Source organism: Hemitrygon akajei, chromosome 7, assembly GCF_048418815.1.
Source record: "Hemitrygon akajei chromosome 7, sHemAka1.3, whole genome shotgun sequence".
Lineage (NCBI taxonomy): Eukaryota > Metazoa > Chordata > Chondrichthyes > Myliobatiformes > Dasyatidae > Hemitrygon > Hemitrygon akajei.
Window position 1 is genome coordinate 181,454,515 of NC_133130.1, and position 14,936 is coordinate 181,469,450.

General features: G+C 49.1%; 1 protein-coding gene across 2 annotated transcripts in view; it reads right to left on the reverse strand.

The window, feature by feature from the left end:
* The window catches only part of LOC140731248 (adenylate kinase isoenzyme 1-like), a 178,154-nt gene that overhangs the window by 97,877 nt on the left and 65,341 nt on the right, over positions 1-14,936 (reverse strand). For both annotated transcript variants that reach the window (XM_073052787.1, XM_073052788.1), the window contains one exon: positions 13,464-13,655. In XM_073052787.1, coding sequence (XP_072908888.1) covers positions 13,464-13,655 — 192 coding nt within the window. The remainder of the gene's footprint in view (positions 1-13,463; positions 13,656-14,936) is intronic.

Here is a 14,936-nt window from a genome sequence, read left to right on the forward strand (position 1 = left end):
AGACCAGATCAGTTTACTGTCAATAGTAATGATGGCTGAAACAAGCCTGTTTGCTTGAAAGGTCTTGCAATACTCACAGGCCAGAATATGATGGAGGTATAGACTTATTGATGAGCAATCAATGAACTTGAGAGATAAATTGGGAGCCAGAAGTTGTGAGGAGGAGCCTTGGGGTCCCAATAACCTCAAGAAACTGGGTCTATTCTGCTTCTTCTGATGGAATTAATCTCAGATGCATTACAACAACAACAACCTGCCCACAAAAGAAACCATCGAACAATAGAATGCACAAAGCAAGCAAAGCCGAGAGTGCACAGTAGGTGTGGAGAGAAAGAGGGTTCATGGACTTACAGATAAAAGTGACCTAAAATTTCATGTCTGTCAAAAACAATCCAGCTAGTTGGAGACACAAGGGTCTGCACATGCTGGGATCTGAGGCCTGTTTTTCCCCTCGCCTGCATTAACTATCACCCACCCTTCTCCATCTTCCTGTCCCTCCCTGGTCCACCTACCACCCACTGGCCCCTCACACCACTCCCCCTCTATCTGTTCATGTTCACTCCCCATGCAGGGCCACCACCCAAGAGGTTAATGCACTCCCTTCTGTCCCACTCCTCCGCATTTTCTGCTTGACCCTCTGAGTTCTGCCACCAGGCTGTTTGAAGTTGCTCCAGTCCAGCTGCCGATTGCCCTGCCCACCTAATCTCAACCACAGTGATGTGATACCACTGACTTGCTTCGGTAAACCCGGCCACTGATGCCAAGCTCCAAGTCCCCCCGCCTGTCCCAGCCTTTAAGGTTTGTGTGTTTCCGAAGGAAGGAAGGAGTGCAAGATCATTGGATCCCACAGTGCAAAGAATCCTGTCCACTGCATAAAAATCAAATTGCACCTCTTCGACAAAACTTCCAGGTAGCCTCTCCTTGTAACAAAAACAGGGGGTATGCCCTCAACAGGGGTCACCCTCGTGTGATGCCCTGGTTGTTTTTTTCTCCCGTTGTGCTGCAGCTCTGGAAGAGCTGTTTGCTCTCCTTTCAGCCTGCTCGGGTTACAGTTGAAGGTGAGGGATGATGTGGAGTGTGTGCCATCCAACTAGCAGGAGTTTCTTCTTGGTGAGGGACAATAAGGTTGGTCTTGGGCTTTTGGTTGAGAGGAAATGAAGAGAGAAGATGGTGGGGAGAACTGGTCGTAGCGTACGACCCGTTTGTTCGAGATGGATTGCGAGCGATGTTCGAAAGGTGGTGTGTGCTTCCACATTGACCGAGGGACCAGTGCGTGAGTGACAGAGACGTTCAAGATGGGCTCCAACATGCACATTTGACTGTTTAATTAGAATGGGCCCTTTTCTTTCAGTTATTCTTTACTAACCCTTCAGTTAAGACTCATAAAAATAGTTCCTTTAATCGTATGCAGTGTGCTGTCTTTTATTTCATGGAATTAATTTGTAACCGGGTAGCAAATGACAGCATCCACACAAACCGAGGTTTGTAGTCGGATCCAGTGTGCCTCAATCTCACGAGTTTGGTGGGGCTCAAGGTTGTCTTCCCTAGACTTACGCAGCCAAGGAAACCGGGTGTTTCACTTGTGTGCATATGGGGTTACGATCTTGGTGTTGGATGTTGCAGCCCTTTCCAAGGTCCTTGCAGGGAGGCCAAAGAGCAGCAGGTAAGATCCTCCTAAATTCTTTCTACCCCAGGCTGGGTGTAAGTGAATGTGGCTGGTCCTAATATGCTTGTCACCGTGGAAGAAGATGCTGGAACCTCAGTTTAACAGCCAGGAGGCTCACACAGAGAACACCTCGCCAATAAAACTGTTCAGGAATGCACTCAGCAAGTGAAGTTGGAGGTCTGATGCACCATCAGTAACTCTCTGAGACGTGAGGCGAGATATCGGGTTTTATTGCCTTTATACCTGGGTCTGTGGGAGGAGCCACGGTCAGTGGGAGGAGCCACAGTCAGTGGGAGGGGCCACAGTCAGTGGGAGGGGCCACAGTGAGTGGGAGGGGCCACAGTGAGTGGGAGGGGCCACAGGAGCAGTCAGCGGGGGGTGGGGGGGGGGGGGGGGTGTCCAGACAGGCATACGTAGTTCACCACAAAGCCTGACGTTTGTGAGTCTGAGAATCCAGGGGCGAGGCCGGGAGGTGGCCTGTCCTGGCCTGGGGGACCGTGTGGGCGGAAACGGGGCTCGTTTAGCTGTCGTTGAACAGCTTGCTTCTGCTGCTGGTGTTGTTCTGTGCAATACTGCTGGGCTAGCACCGGAATGTGCAGCAACACCCCCAGCACATCCTGGTCATTAATTCAAATGTCGCACCTCACTGTACACGTGATGAATAAATCCGAACCTGGCTCAGGCCCCCTCTTCATTTGCAAGAGGACACGGTAGGCCAATTCTCATCATTCCCACTGACGCTGTGGGTCTTCAGATTCAGATTATTGTCATTTAGAAACCACAAATGCAATGCAGTTAAAAAATGAGACAACGTTCCCCCAGAATTATATCACAAAAGCACATGACAAAACAGACTACACCAGAAAATCCACATAACGTTTGGCAATCCCCAATCCAGAGTCCGGAGAGGCTGCTGCATATTAATATCGCGCTACTGTCTAGCACATTCCCCGGAAAGGAGCTCCAAATCCACCAGACAAACAAGACCAAAAACTAAAGCTACAAGACCTGCACAAAACCATATAGTTACAACAGTGCAAACAATAGCATAATTGATAAAAAACAGACTATGGGCACAGTAAAAATAATCCAATATGTTAAAGGACTGTAAGTTCAAAAGAAATCACCACACAGTTTCCACAAGTCCCCAGGGTCCCGACAGACTCGCCATCCCACGTCGGCGGCAGAAAGGAATACCCCCGCTTCCACGGCTTCCACGGCGCCGCCCGACTCAGCCTCACAGACGCAGCACACACCGAAAGTGGACTCCGAGTCCGTCGAACCTCCGAGCCGACGACCATCCCCTCCGAGCACCATCCTCTGCCAAGCGTATTAAGATGGCCCCGCCAACGGCCATTGGCAACGCGACCCCGAGGACTGGGGGCCTGTTCTTCCCAGCAGAGTCCCGGACCTCGCAGCAGCAGCAGCAGCAATGAAGAAGGTCTTCCTGGAATTTCCTGATGTTCCCCCCACGTCCATTTTCAATTGATTATGATTGTGCACGGCACCCCACTTCACAAATAACAGATAATCAGTTCCGGACACTGTGGCTTTTGGGCTAATCCTCATCTCCGTGTCACTAAGTGGGAGGAACAAGGACGGGACGAGCTTAAATGAGAATTCAATCCAGTTTCCTCTGCTGTTGTAGAGGCCCTTCCTTCGGAAAGAGCAGGACCTGGTGTCACTTCCATCACGCTAGAGGAATGCTCCCAGTGATGGAGATACTGGAGGGTGGCAGGAGTTGGATAATCTCTGAAGTAGCAGAGTAAAGTGCCTGTTCGGCTTGCTTTAGTTTGCAATTTTCATTGGATCATCTCGCACTGACCCCATGAACTCTGGGGTGGGGGAGTGGGGCGGGGAGAAAGCACGCCCCAGTAGATCGTAAACCTGCCCTGGGAACATCTCAGTTCCCCCGGCCCTGAGCAACATAGTTAAATTGGTGAGGCATGTCGTGGCCCAGTGGGTGTTTATTAGTCCTTGATCAACATGATATGGCTTCATATCGAGGATCAAAGATCAGCTTTATTTGCCACAACGTGTTTTAGGAATTTGCTGTGGTGCGTTGGCGTGACACGCAACAGGAAAAAACAACATTCACATCAAATGCTGGAAATTCATAGTAACACACACACACACAAAATGCTGGAGAAATTCAGCAGGGCAGGAAGGCATCTGTGGGGAGGAACAGTCAACGTTTCAGGATGAGACTCTTCATCACGATATTCACATTGGAGAAGTTAATGTGACCTGGCTTCACCTCTTGGACATCACTCCACTGGTTTCAGCAAACGTTTTTCAGCTGATTTGTCCAGCAGTGTGTTCTGCACACTCAAACACTGTTCAGACAATCATTGCTCTCCAGTGTTCAATGCAGAGTTTTAGAAACAATCAGGCCGAACTCAGCTTTGGTTGTTAGTGTAAGAAGGGCTCTATCAAGCCAGCTGCCTACTGTATATTTTTCAAGGACCGATAATCAGGAAGGTTGTAAATTGCAAGGACAGATATGACCGTGTCTCTCTCACACCATCCAACCGGCCCCTATCTTATCAGGTCTTCCTGCTTAAATGAAAGAAGCTTTTCTGAAATGGATAAATCTCCTTAATCCTTTTATCGATGCGTCGAAATGAAACCTGAGAGCCCTATACACAAACAACATCAGATTTCCCAACAGTCTGCTGTAAATTTACATCCTAAAACCAGCTGTGATAGCACAATTTGGTGTGACAGTCACTAAATGTCAATAGCATGGGGGACCATGTAAACAGAATTACACGGAGGTAGGGATTTTACAGCGTGACTCACTGTTTAAACGGTGATATTGAAGTTTGAATAGTTTGTGACAACTAGGGATATAGAGAAGAGGATTCCGGATGGGAGTTTATTAAAGAAACTTCTTTTTTGATTCTGCATCCTGGCTATCCTCCCTCCCTTCTCTCCTCCTCACCTGCCCATCATCTCCCTCTTGTTGCCCTCCTCCTCCCCTTTTGTCCATGCTACTGTCCTCTCCAATCAGATTCCTTCTTCCTCAGCCCTTTTCCTCTACCACCTATCACCTTCCAGCTTCTTACTTCATCCTCCCTTCACCTGGTCTCACCTATCCTCTGGCACCTTGTACTCCCCCCCCGAACATCCATCTGGCTTCTGTCCCCTTCCTTTCCAGTTCTGATGAAGGGTCTCAGCCCAAAACATTGACGGTTTATTCCTCCCTCCCCATAGACACTAGCTGACTATTTACTCTTTTCAATAGCTGCCGTCTGGCTTGCTGAGTTCCTCCAACATTTCGGGGGTGCTGCTCAAGATTTCCAGCATCTGAAAAAGCTCTTGTGGCTATGGAACTAACTTAATGCTCCAGTAAATTACTGTTCTTTTCAATTGGACATTTATTTCTTATATACAAGATATAAAACTTTACGTCTTGACTCCCAGGTGAAGATATCATGTGAAGATTGTCTAATTAGATCAAATTAAAGCTATTTAACAGAACTATTGTCCGAGCTTATCCAACCAGACGTGATGAAAGAGGGCAAACACAAGGAAATCTGCAGATGCTGGAAATCCAAAGCAACTGCTGGAGAAACTCAGCAGGCCAGGCAGCATCTACAGAAAAGAGTAAAGAGTCGATGTTTCGGGCCGAGACCCGAGACTCTTCTTCGGGACTCATGGTGAAAGAGGGCTCTTGAATACCCCTTCATTAGTAATTGGCAACTCCTGGGAGAGATAAAATAATCTGAGAAATTCTGTCCCAACTCTGGGTTCCCGAAGATCTAGGTAACGACCTACCTGCACACAGGCTGATGTTAGCCACAGGAAGGAACCCTACGCAGAGATTAAATAAACAACTGCAGAGTCAGGATTTCCACACAGGCAGGTGATCATCAAGTTCAAACAAGGCTCTTTTAAAACATAATTTAGCCCCACGTCTCAATAGCTTGCAGAGATAATCACTTGATTCCCCTGATGTAGGCTATTTGCGGCAAATCACTCCAGGGCTAAAGGTTCACCATTGCACACTGATTACCAGGCTTTAATGGAATCTTAACAGTGAGCTATTCGGCCACAGATGGCAAGATCCCTATCCCAACAGACTATCCTAATGACCACCTTCAGCAGCAGCTGATACCCTCTAATAGAGCAGGAAATTAACTTGGAACTCTGTAGCTCAGGACCAACCACCCAATCATTTGAGAGAGCACTTCATGATGACCTGACACTCAGAGTGGGTGAAAATGATCGGGGTTACTATTCACATGGAGGAGGAGGTTGAGGGGATACAGGGTCCATTTCTCTCAGGTGACCCGGGTTCATCTCCTATCACGCTCCCCGTGACCGCGTGGGTTTCCTCCCACAGTCCAAAGATGCACGGGTTGGAAGGTTAAATGGTCTTTCTGAAGTGAATAAGCTCGGGTTAAACTGCAGGATCACTGAGCGGCATAGCTCAAAGGGCTGGAAGGGCCTATTCCGGCTGTACCTCAATAAACAAACAACAATAATAACAGCACAGTGAGGCCCTTCGGCCCACAATGTTATGCTGACTACTCTAAGATCAATTTAACCTTTCCCTCCCACATAGCCCTCCAGTTTTCTATCATCCATGTGCCCATCTGAGCGTTTCTTCCATATCTCCAATGTATTTGACACTAACACCACTCCCGGCAGCATTCCACACACCTCCTGCACAGCGTGTACCTACTTCTGACAACCCCCCTGCACTTTAAAATACGAGCTATTTCCAGCCTAGGAAGTAGTTTTCCCAGTGTTACTATGGCAAGTGTGACAAGGTTATGGCCTGCCTCTGGCTGAAGAAGTGGAACGAGATCTCATTCCCTTCTGCGATGGTCACCTTGCCTCAGTGAATGGTGTTCTTGTCCCTGATCAGAAAGTTGTGGGTTCAAGTCCAGCTCCAGTAGGTATTCCACTCTCAGAGATGCTGAGGCACTAAACCCCTGCCTCATTAGCCCTCTCGGATGTGGAAGCTTTAGAGGAGGTTCGAACGAGATTTACCAGGGAACTGCCTGGAGTTGAGAGCATGTCTTACGAGGGTAGGCCGAGCAAACTAAAACTTTTCTCTTTGGAGTGAAGGCGGATGAGAGGAGACTTGATTGAGGTGTACAAGATGATAAGAGGCATAGATAGAGTGGCCAGCCAGAGACTTTTTCCTCAGGGCAAAAATGGCTAATACAAGGGGGGATAATTTTTAAGGCGATTAAAGGAGAGTATAGGGGGAACATCAGAGCTTTACCCCCACCATACAGAGAGTGATGTGTGCGTGGAATACACTGCCAGGGCTGGGAGATTCATCAGGGTGTTTTAAGGGACTCTTAGGTAGGCACTTGGATGGAAGAAGAACGGAGGACAATGTGAGAGGGAAGGGTCAGATTGATCTGAGAGTAGGATGAAGGGTCAGCACAATATTGTGGGCTGAAGGGTCTGTACTGTGCTGTCATGCTCAACGGTCTCTCACATGAGTGTGGTGTATGGAGGTGTCATGATTAACATGTCAGACAAGCAACCAACTGTTGATCCCGACGCGATCCAATGATTGTGACAGGGATATTTAAATTCAAGAAAAAAACATCTGAAATTGAATGGAGCAAGGCTTAGTCACAGAATCTATGTTAAAACCAGTCTACTTCTCCTCCTGAAGAGACGACGTCGTCCTCCTCCATTCAGGCCTACTTGTGAATCCAAAGCAACTGATGTGATTGATATTGGAGCACCTCTTCTATTTAAGAGCAATTCAATATGCAAAACAGGTGTTGGCAATGAAATCCACATCCAGTGATTGAATAAGTAAAAAGATCCCAGCGCACTACTCAATAAAGAGGATTTATAAGCATTTTAGACAATGCTTCTTCACAGTAGAGCTCCACAATGACCTGAGAGCCAGATGACCAGCGCACGGGGAGTCTTACGACCTGTTTGCTTTGCTGACAGTACTCTTTGATTCCAGCTTCTCAGCCAAAACAACTAATTAATTCCTGATTTACAAGAAAATAAATTCTCAAAACCTCTTCTCCCTTGGCAACCCACGTCCAGTCATTAAGAGTGAATGATTCTTCTGAGGCGGAGAGCGAGCAGGTGAGACAGAAAGGTTTCTAACTGGGCTGATGCCGTATGATATGTTAATTGGATGATTCATTCAGACATCTGACTGAAAATTGGAAATAATATGTTCATGAGAGCATGGCTTCTGTCGTCAGGTTTGCCTTTGTTCAGTGTTCATCTCTTTCACCACTTTGCGAACAATAAAAGCCTGAAGCCATGTCTCCGGCTGTTCGGAGTCTTGTCAGTTTCTTGCTGAAACTTGCCTTTCTCAGCAGGTGCTGTGCCTTGCTGGTGTCTAGTTCCTGGGGAGGTAACACATTCCTCCGTGTCCCTGGGGTAAAAAAAATCTACATCGGTGCCTGTAGGCTTCCCCTGATGTGCCGTGGAGAGCTTTTTAACTGGCTGCATCGTCGTCTGGTACGGGGGGTGGGCAGCTATCGCAGAGGATCCAAGTTAGCTGCTGAGAGTTGTGAAAATGAGTCAGCTCCATCACGGGCACCAGCCTTTGTAATATTCAGGACATCTTCGAGGAGCAGTGCCTCAAAGAAGCAGCGTCCATCATTAGGGACCTCCATCACCCAGGCCATGCCCTCTTCTTTTTGTCACCATCAGGGAGGAGGTACAGAAGCCTGAAGGCACACACTCAGCGATTCAGGAACAGCTTCTTCCCCTTTGCCATCTGATTCCTAAATGGACATTAAATCCATGAACACTACCTCACTACTTTTTTATTTCCATTTTTTGCACTACCTATTTAACTATATATGAACTGTAATTCAGTTTTTGCATTGTACTGCTGCTGCAAAGTTAACAAATTTCAGGACATATGCCGGTGATATTAAACCCGATTCTGATTCTAGCAGATGATCAGCAGTGCCTGTCTTGGAGCTGTCAAGGTCCTAGGATCTCCTGTTAATCGTAGCCCAGAATCATGCAGAATCCTGCCTTTGGATACCTTCATTCTGGGCCTCAAAACAGTCCTTCCAGATGAGGCACTACTTCACCTGCGAACCTGCTGGGGTTGGCTACTGCATCCGGTGCTCCCAAGGAGGCCCTCCGCTACGTTGGTGAGACCCATTGTAAAGTGGGGGACCGCCTCGTCGAACACCTTCGCTCCATCCACCAAAAGCACATCTTCCTGTGAGCCAAACGTTTTAATTCCAACTCCCATTTCTGCTTCAACTTGCCAGTCCATGGGCTCGTCTTGTGCCACGTTGTGGAGGAGCAGCACCTGATATTCCGTCTGGGAAGTCTCCAACCCAATGGCATGAACATCGATTTCTCCTTCCACCTTCCACCTAACCTCCTTCCCCTCCCCCTCCTTCCAGCAAACCTCCTTCCCCTCCCCCTCCTTCCACCTTCCAGCAAACCTCCTTCCCCTCCCCCTCCTTCCACCTAACCTCCTTCCCCTCCCCCCTCCTTCCACCTAACCTACTTCCCCTCCCCCTCCTTCCACCTAACCTACTTCCCCTCCCCCTCCTTCCACCTCTCCTTCCCCTCCTCCTCCTTCCACCTTCCACCTAACCTCCTTCCCCTCCCCCCTCCTTCCACCTAACCTCCTTCCCCTCCCCCTCCTTCCAGCAAACCTCCTTCCCCTCCCCCTCCTTCCACCTTCCAGCAAACCTCCTTCCCCTCCCCCTCCTTCCACCTAACCTCCTTCCCCTCCCCCCTCCTTCCACCTAACCTACTTCCCCTCCCCCTCCTTCCACCTCTCCTTCCCCTCCTCCTCCTTCCACCTTCCACCTAACCTCCTTCCCCTCCCCCCTCCTTCCACCTAACCTACTTCCCCTCCCCCTCCTTCCACCTAACCTCCTTCCCCTCCCCCTCCTTCCACCTTCCAGCAAACCTCCTTCCCCTCCCTCCACCTAACCCCCTTCCCCTCCCCCCTCCACCTAACCCCCTTCCCCTCCCCCCTCCACCTAACCCCCTTCCCCTCCCCCCTCCTTCCACCTCTCCTTCCCCTCCCACTCATTCCACCTAACTTCCTTCCCCTCCCCCTCCCTCTACCTAACCCCCTTCCCCTCCCCCCTCCTTCCACCAAACCTCCTTCTCCTCCCCCCTCCTTCCACCTTCCAGCAAACCTCCTTCCCCTCCCCCTCCTTCCACCTTCCAGCAAACCTCCTTCCCCTCCCCCTCCTTCCACCTAACCTCCTTCCCCTCCCCCTCCTTCCACCTTCCAGCAAATCTCCTTCCCCTCCCCCTCCTTCCAGCAAACCTCCTTCCCCTCCCCCTCCTTCCACCTAACCTCCTTCCCCTCCCCCCTCCTTCCACCTAACCTCCTTCCCCTCCCCCTCCTTCCACCTAACCTCCTTCCCCTCCCCCTCCTTCCACCTTCCAGCAAATCTCCTTCCCCTCCCCCTCCTTCCAGCAAACCTCCTTCCCCTCCCCCTCCTTCCACCTAACCTCCTTCCCCTCCCCCCTCCTTCCACCTAACCTCCTTCCCCTCCCCCCTCCTTCCACCTAACCTACTTCCCCTCCCCCTCCTTCCACCTTCCAGCAAACCTCCTTCCCCTCCCTCCACCTAACCTCCTTCCCCTCCCCCTCCTTCCACCTAACCTCCTTCCCCTCCCCCCCCTTCCACCTTCCAGCAAACCTCCTTCCCCTCCCCCTCCCTCCACCTAACCCCCTTCCCCTCCCCCCTCCTTCCACCTAACCTCCTTCCCCTCCCACTCCTTCCACCTAACTTCCTTCCCCTCCCCCTCCTTCCACCTTCCAGCAAACCTCCTTCCCCTCCCCCTCCCCCCAGCAAACCTCCTTCCCCTGCCCCCTCCTTCCACCAAACCTCCTTCCCCTCCCCCCTCCTTCCACCTTCCACCAAACCTCCTTCCCCTCCCCCTCCTTCCACCAAACCTCCTTCCCCTCCCCCCTCCTTCATCCTTCCCGCCCTGAAGACTCAAAACGTCAACTGTTCATTCATTTCCATATTTGCTGCCTGACTTGCTGAGTTCCTCCAGCATTTTGTGTGTGTTGAAAAGTCACTGCCTGTTTTATTTTGAGCAATACACTAACCACTGGAGAAATTCAGAAGGTCAGGCAGCAAATATGCGGGGGGTGGGGGGAATACAGTCAACAGTTCAGGCCAGGACTGGTCCTGATGAAATGTCTTGGCTAAAGCTTTGACGGTTTATTTCCCTCCACTGCAGCTGCCTGACTCGCTGAGTTCCTCCGGCATTTTGTGTGTGTTGTTCAAGATTTCCAGCATCTGCAGAAACCGTTGTATCTCGGTTCTGTTTCATTTGGTTTGGCACAGCAGTGTGGACCAAAGGCCGTGTTCCTGTGCTCTAGTTTCTGTTCTGAGGCAGGAAGTGCAGAGGGGATATTTAAGCCTAGAAGCTACAAGCAAATTCAAAGGAATTGAAGAAAACTGCATTTTGAACTTTTCAGAAATTTCCTTGTACTAATGCTGCTGAATATTAATCAGTCTGAAGCCTTAACTGTGCAGAGGGAGCTAGCCATGCACAATGGATCTGAACATTCTCCATGATGGCTAAATTAAAGCCATTGTTCATCCTATACCTCCCTACCATATACCCAGTGTCACACCCTGCTGATTTCAATACATATATCACAGCCACTTCAGACATTTTGCTAAACCACTGAAGCATAGCTTTACAGCAGCAATATCCAAGGTTCAATTCCTGCCACTGTCTATACATTCTCCCTGTGGCTGTGTGGGTTCCCTCCCACATTTCAGAGATGGACTTGTTGAGATTAGTAAACTGTGGGCATACGATGTTGGCATGGCAACACTTGTAGGCTGCCCCCAGCACACCTTTGGACTGTGTTAATCGCAGACAAAACCGACACATTTCACTGTCAGTTTCAATGCACACCTGACAAATAAAGCCAATTGTGCAAACGTGGATAACATAGGCTCTGCCGCCTGCCCATGGCTTGGACTGAACTTCTCACATAATGGGGGTATCCCTGGCCAGCACAGAACTTGTGCCCACTTCTAATTGCCCCTGCAGTGCACACCAATGATAACCAGGATCACCATAGTGGGATAGCCTGTTTCATTTAATTACTTAAATTTATAAGTGGTGGGTTCTGAACTCACGTCGCCAGACTTCTGCTTACTAATCCAGAAATTCAGTTACTGTCTTCTAAACCCTTCTGATCAGCAACTTTCTCAGCAGAGTGGTCACTGATATTGTAAAGTGACTTTCAAAAATAGGATTCAGGGCAGCTGAAGTTGGTGGATCGGCACCTGAAACCTTCGGGACGTTGACGCCACGCCTCTTTAACCCACTTCAAGCAACCTGCTTCGTCCACCCAGCAGCGTTCTTGAACGTAAACAACAACACCCCGTGGGAATTCTCTGAGCAATCTTTGTTTTTTTGTCTCAACACAAGATCACATCTATTCATAAATCGGGTGCACCAACTTCGCGTAGCTTTGAAATTTTTGCTGACGTCACGGTGTTTTTCGTCCCATTTCAACGCTTGAACTCGAAGCATTTCTCTGGTAACAATGTATCCAGACGATCGCTGGTGATTCACCCACTCTAAAACTTTTTCTTCCAGTTCCGGCCACTGGCATGTTTTCCCGCAGTTTGCACATTTCGTCTTTGGCATTTCCTTCAGTGTGTCCTCTGCCTTTCTCCACTCTCTCTCATTTACACTAAACTTCTTAGCAGCTGCAGAATTATTCGTTTCTTTAGCAAAATCAACAACCTTCAGCTTGAAGCCAGCATCATATTGTATTCGTTTTAATCTTTTGTAAATGGTGGTCGCAAACTCAATACTGAGTACACGTACTGATCCTGCCACCCCGTGTTATGTTTTAACGAGATTACGATGGGCGCTAAATGGTTTCACTAAGGTTACATTTCAGAGGACTCTTTGCCATTGGGAACCTAATTCAAAACTTCCCTCCCTGATTTATTTATTAAGAATTTGCTTATAACGCTCTACAATGTGTCGGCCTGTTTTCTTAGCAGGTACTGGTTCACAAAATTTCCCGGTTCCGGATCTGACAAAGCTGAGTACCGACCGGCATGTGAGATCTTGTGATCTTTTCTGGTTAAATCAAAAACCTCTACAAAGGGGGTCGGCTTATACAAAGGTGACGTGAAAAAGTCACTTTTTTAACCTTGAAAATGGGGGGCCGGCTTATACTCTGGAATATACGGTATCTGTAATTCAAAGGAAGCATTGTAGATAGTGTAAATATAGAATTGTCCTTTGATCTTTTAGTACATAATACTGGGTCAGACAGGCCTCTCTCTGTCGAATAAAAGACTGCTTTATGTCTACTGGCTGTGTCTCTCTGGTGACTTTGTTCACAAGATGACAGGGACCACAGATGATGGAAATCCGAAACAAAACCAAGGATGCTGTAAACACTCAGCAGGTCAGGCAGCATCAACAGAGAGAGAGAAACAGAGTTCAGGCCAATGACACGTCTGAACTGTTCACACTGCTCCTCTCTCCATGGATGCTACCTGGCTGGCTGAGTGCTAGCACCTCCTGGACTCAATGAAAGGTGACAGCTCCCTCAGCAGTGCACCCAGTGTGGATTCTGATTATATACCTAACTCCATGAAGGGAGACTTAAACCCCCAGAAACAAAAGGACAACACAACACAAAAGCATTTGCCAACAATTATGTTAAAAAGACATAGACATAACTCCTGAAAAGCATCATGAATAAATGCTTGAAACAGAATGCAGGAGGACAGGAAAACTCTCAATAACAAAATGCAAAGATGTCAAATCACTTTGTGAGCAGTGATGCACCGTGGCCTTACCCGAATAATGAGCTCCTTCTCCTGGTAATACTTCACAATCAGGTTGATGTTCTGCTTGAAGGTCTCGACCCTGCGCTCGATGGCGTGCCTGTTATCGTCCGGCCGGCCCTTCTGCACCGCTCGCTTCTCCAGCCGCTGTCGCAAGCGGTGGTTGGAGCAGGCCAGGAAAAGCACTAGGTCCGGAGAGCCGATCTGCGTTAAGCACGCACAGAAAGGGAACAGGTTTCAACGACTCGAGGAGGAGCAGCCGGGTTGTGGAGGTGATCGCAAGGCAGCAAAAGGGTTAAGGTGGGCACGAGGAAAGAGAGTTAGCGTTCCAGCTTAGCAGCTTGCAAGACCGAACCTGCTCACAGGTTCCTGGGTATTGATGTCAGCTGATGAACGAGGTGAACCCTGCAGGTTTCACAGTCCCTACTGACAGGCACTGTAGCCCAGTCTACAGAATGCAGTCCAATACATTTGTTCGAGCTTAAATCTACAACACATTCTACCTCACACCCCACGTTGCCATCGGTCCTTCAACCAACCAACGCAGTCTCGGTCTCTGTAGTCTGCCAAGATTCTGGTGACTTTGATCATTTTGCCCTAAAATGGACTTTGCTTTTTCTGTTCCAATTGTGTTCTTTCTTGCAAAACTTTGTGCACACCTTGTCTTTTCCTCGTGCATGCTGCTTATAAGATGCTGAGTGACTGGAGAAGGAAGCCGGGAGCTCTGTCCTAGATTTGGAGGACTGCCCGAGCATGTGGGTGGGGAGGTGTGTGGGCGGGAGGAAAGGGGCTGGTTTTGTTCGGCTGAGCACTGTCACCACGCTCTGCTGGCCACTGAATGTGTGGCAACACCTGCAGCCAGCCCCCTGCACGTCCTGACGTTGTGCTGGTTGCAACGCAAACTATGCATTTCGCTCTACGCTTCCACGTACAGTACTTCCGAGAGGATGTCGTTGGGTTTGGAGGCTTCTCTGCCTCAATAACCTGGAGAGAGATGTTGGCTGAAGTCAGGGCTTTGTGCTTTGGATCACCCATGCCAAACAGGTCAAAGGGTAGAGGCCAGACTGAGAGTGGTCTACCGGTCCTCCAGGTTCGGGGGTTCAGCTCAGGGCTAACAACCCTGACTGGTAAAACAAAGTTGTCATGGAAACAGCAATGAAGAACCTTTCTACGTCTGAGTGCAATGGTATTTCCGAGTCTCCACCTGGGACCTCCATGCCTGACAGTAAACCGAGAGGAAGCTAATGACATGACGAAGAAATCCCTAACACGACCAGAGATGGAGGACCTTCATTGCTGCCCTAAACACCAGCAGCGTTACAGGCACCAGGTTCCATGTACATGTGATAAATAACTCTACTGGGTGTTTTTTATAGACCACCCAATACCAACAGGGACATTGGGAGCAGATAGGGAGACAGATTCTGGAAAGGAGTAATAATAACAGGGTTGTTGTGATGGGAGATTTTAATTTCCACAATATTG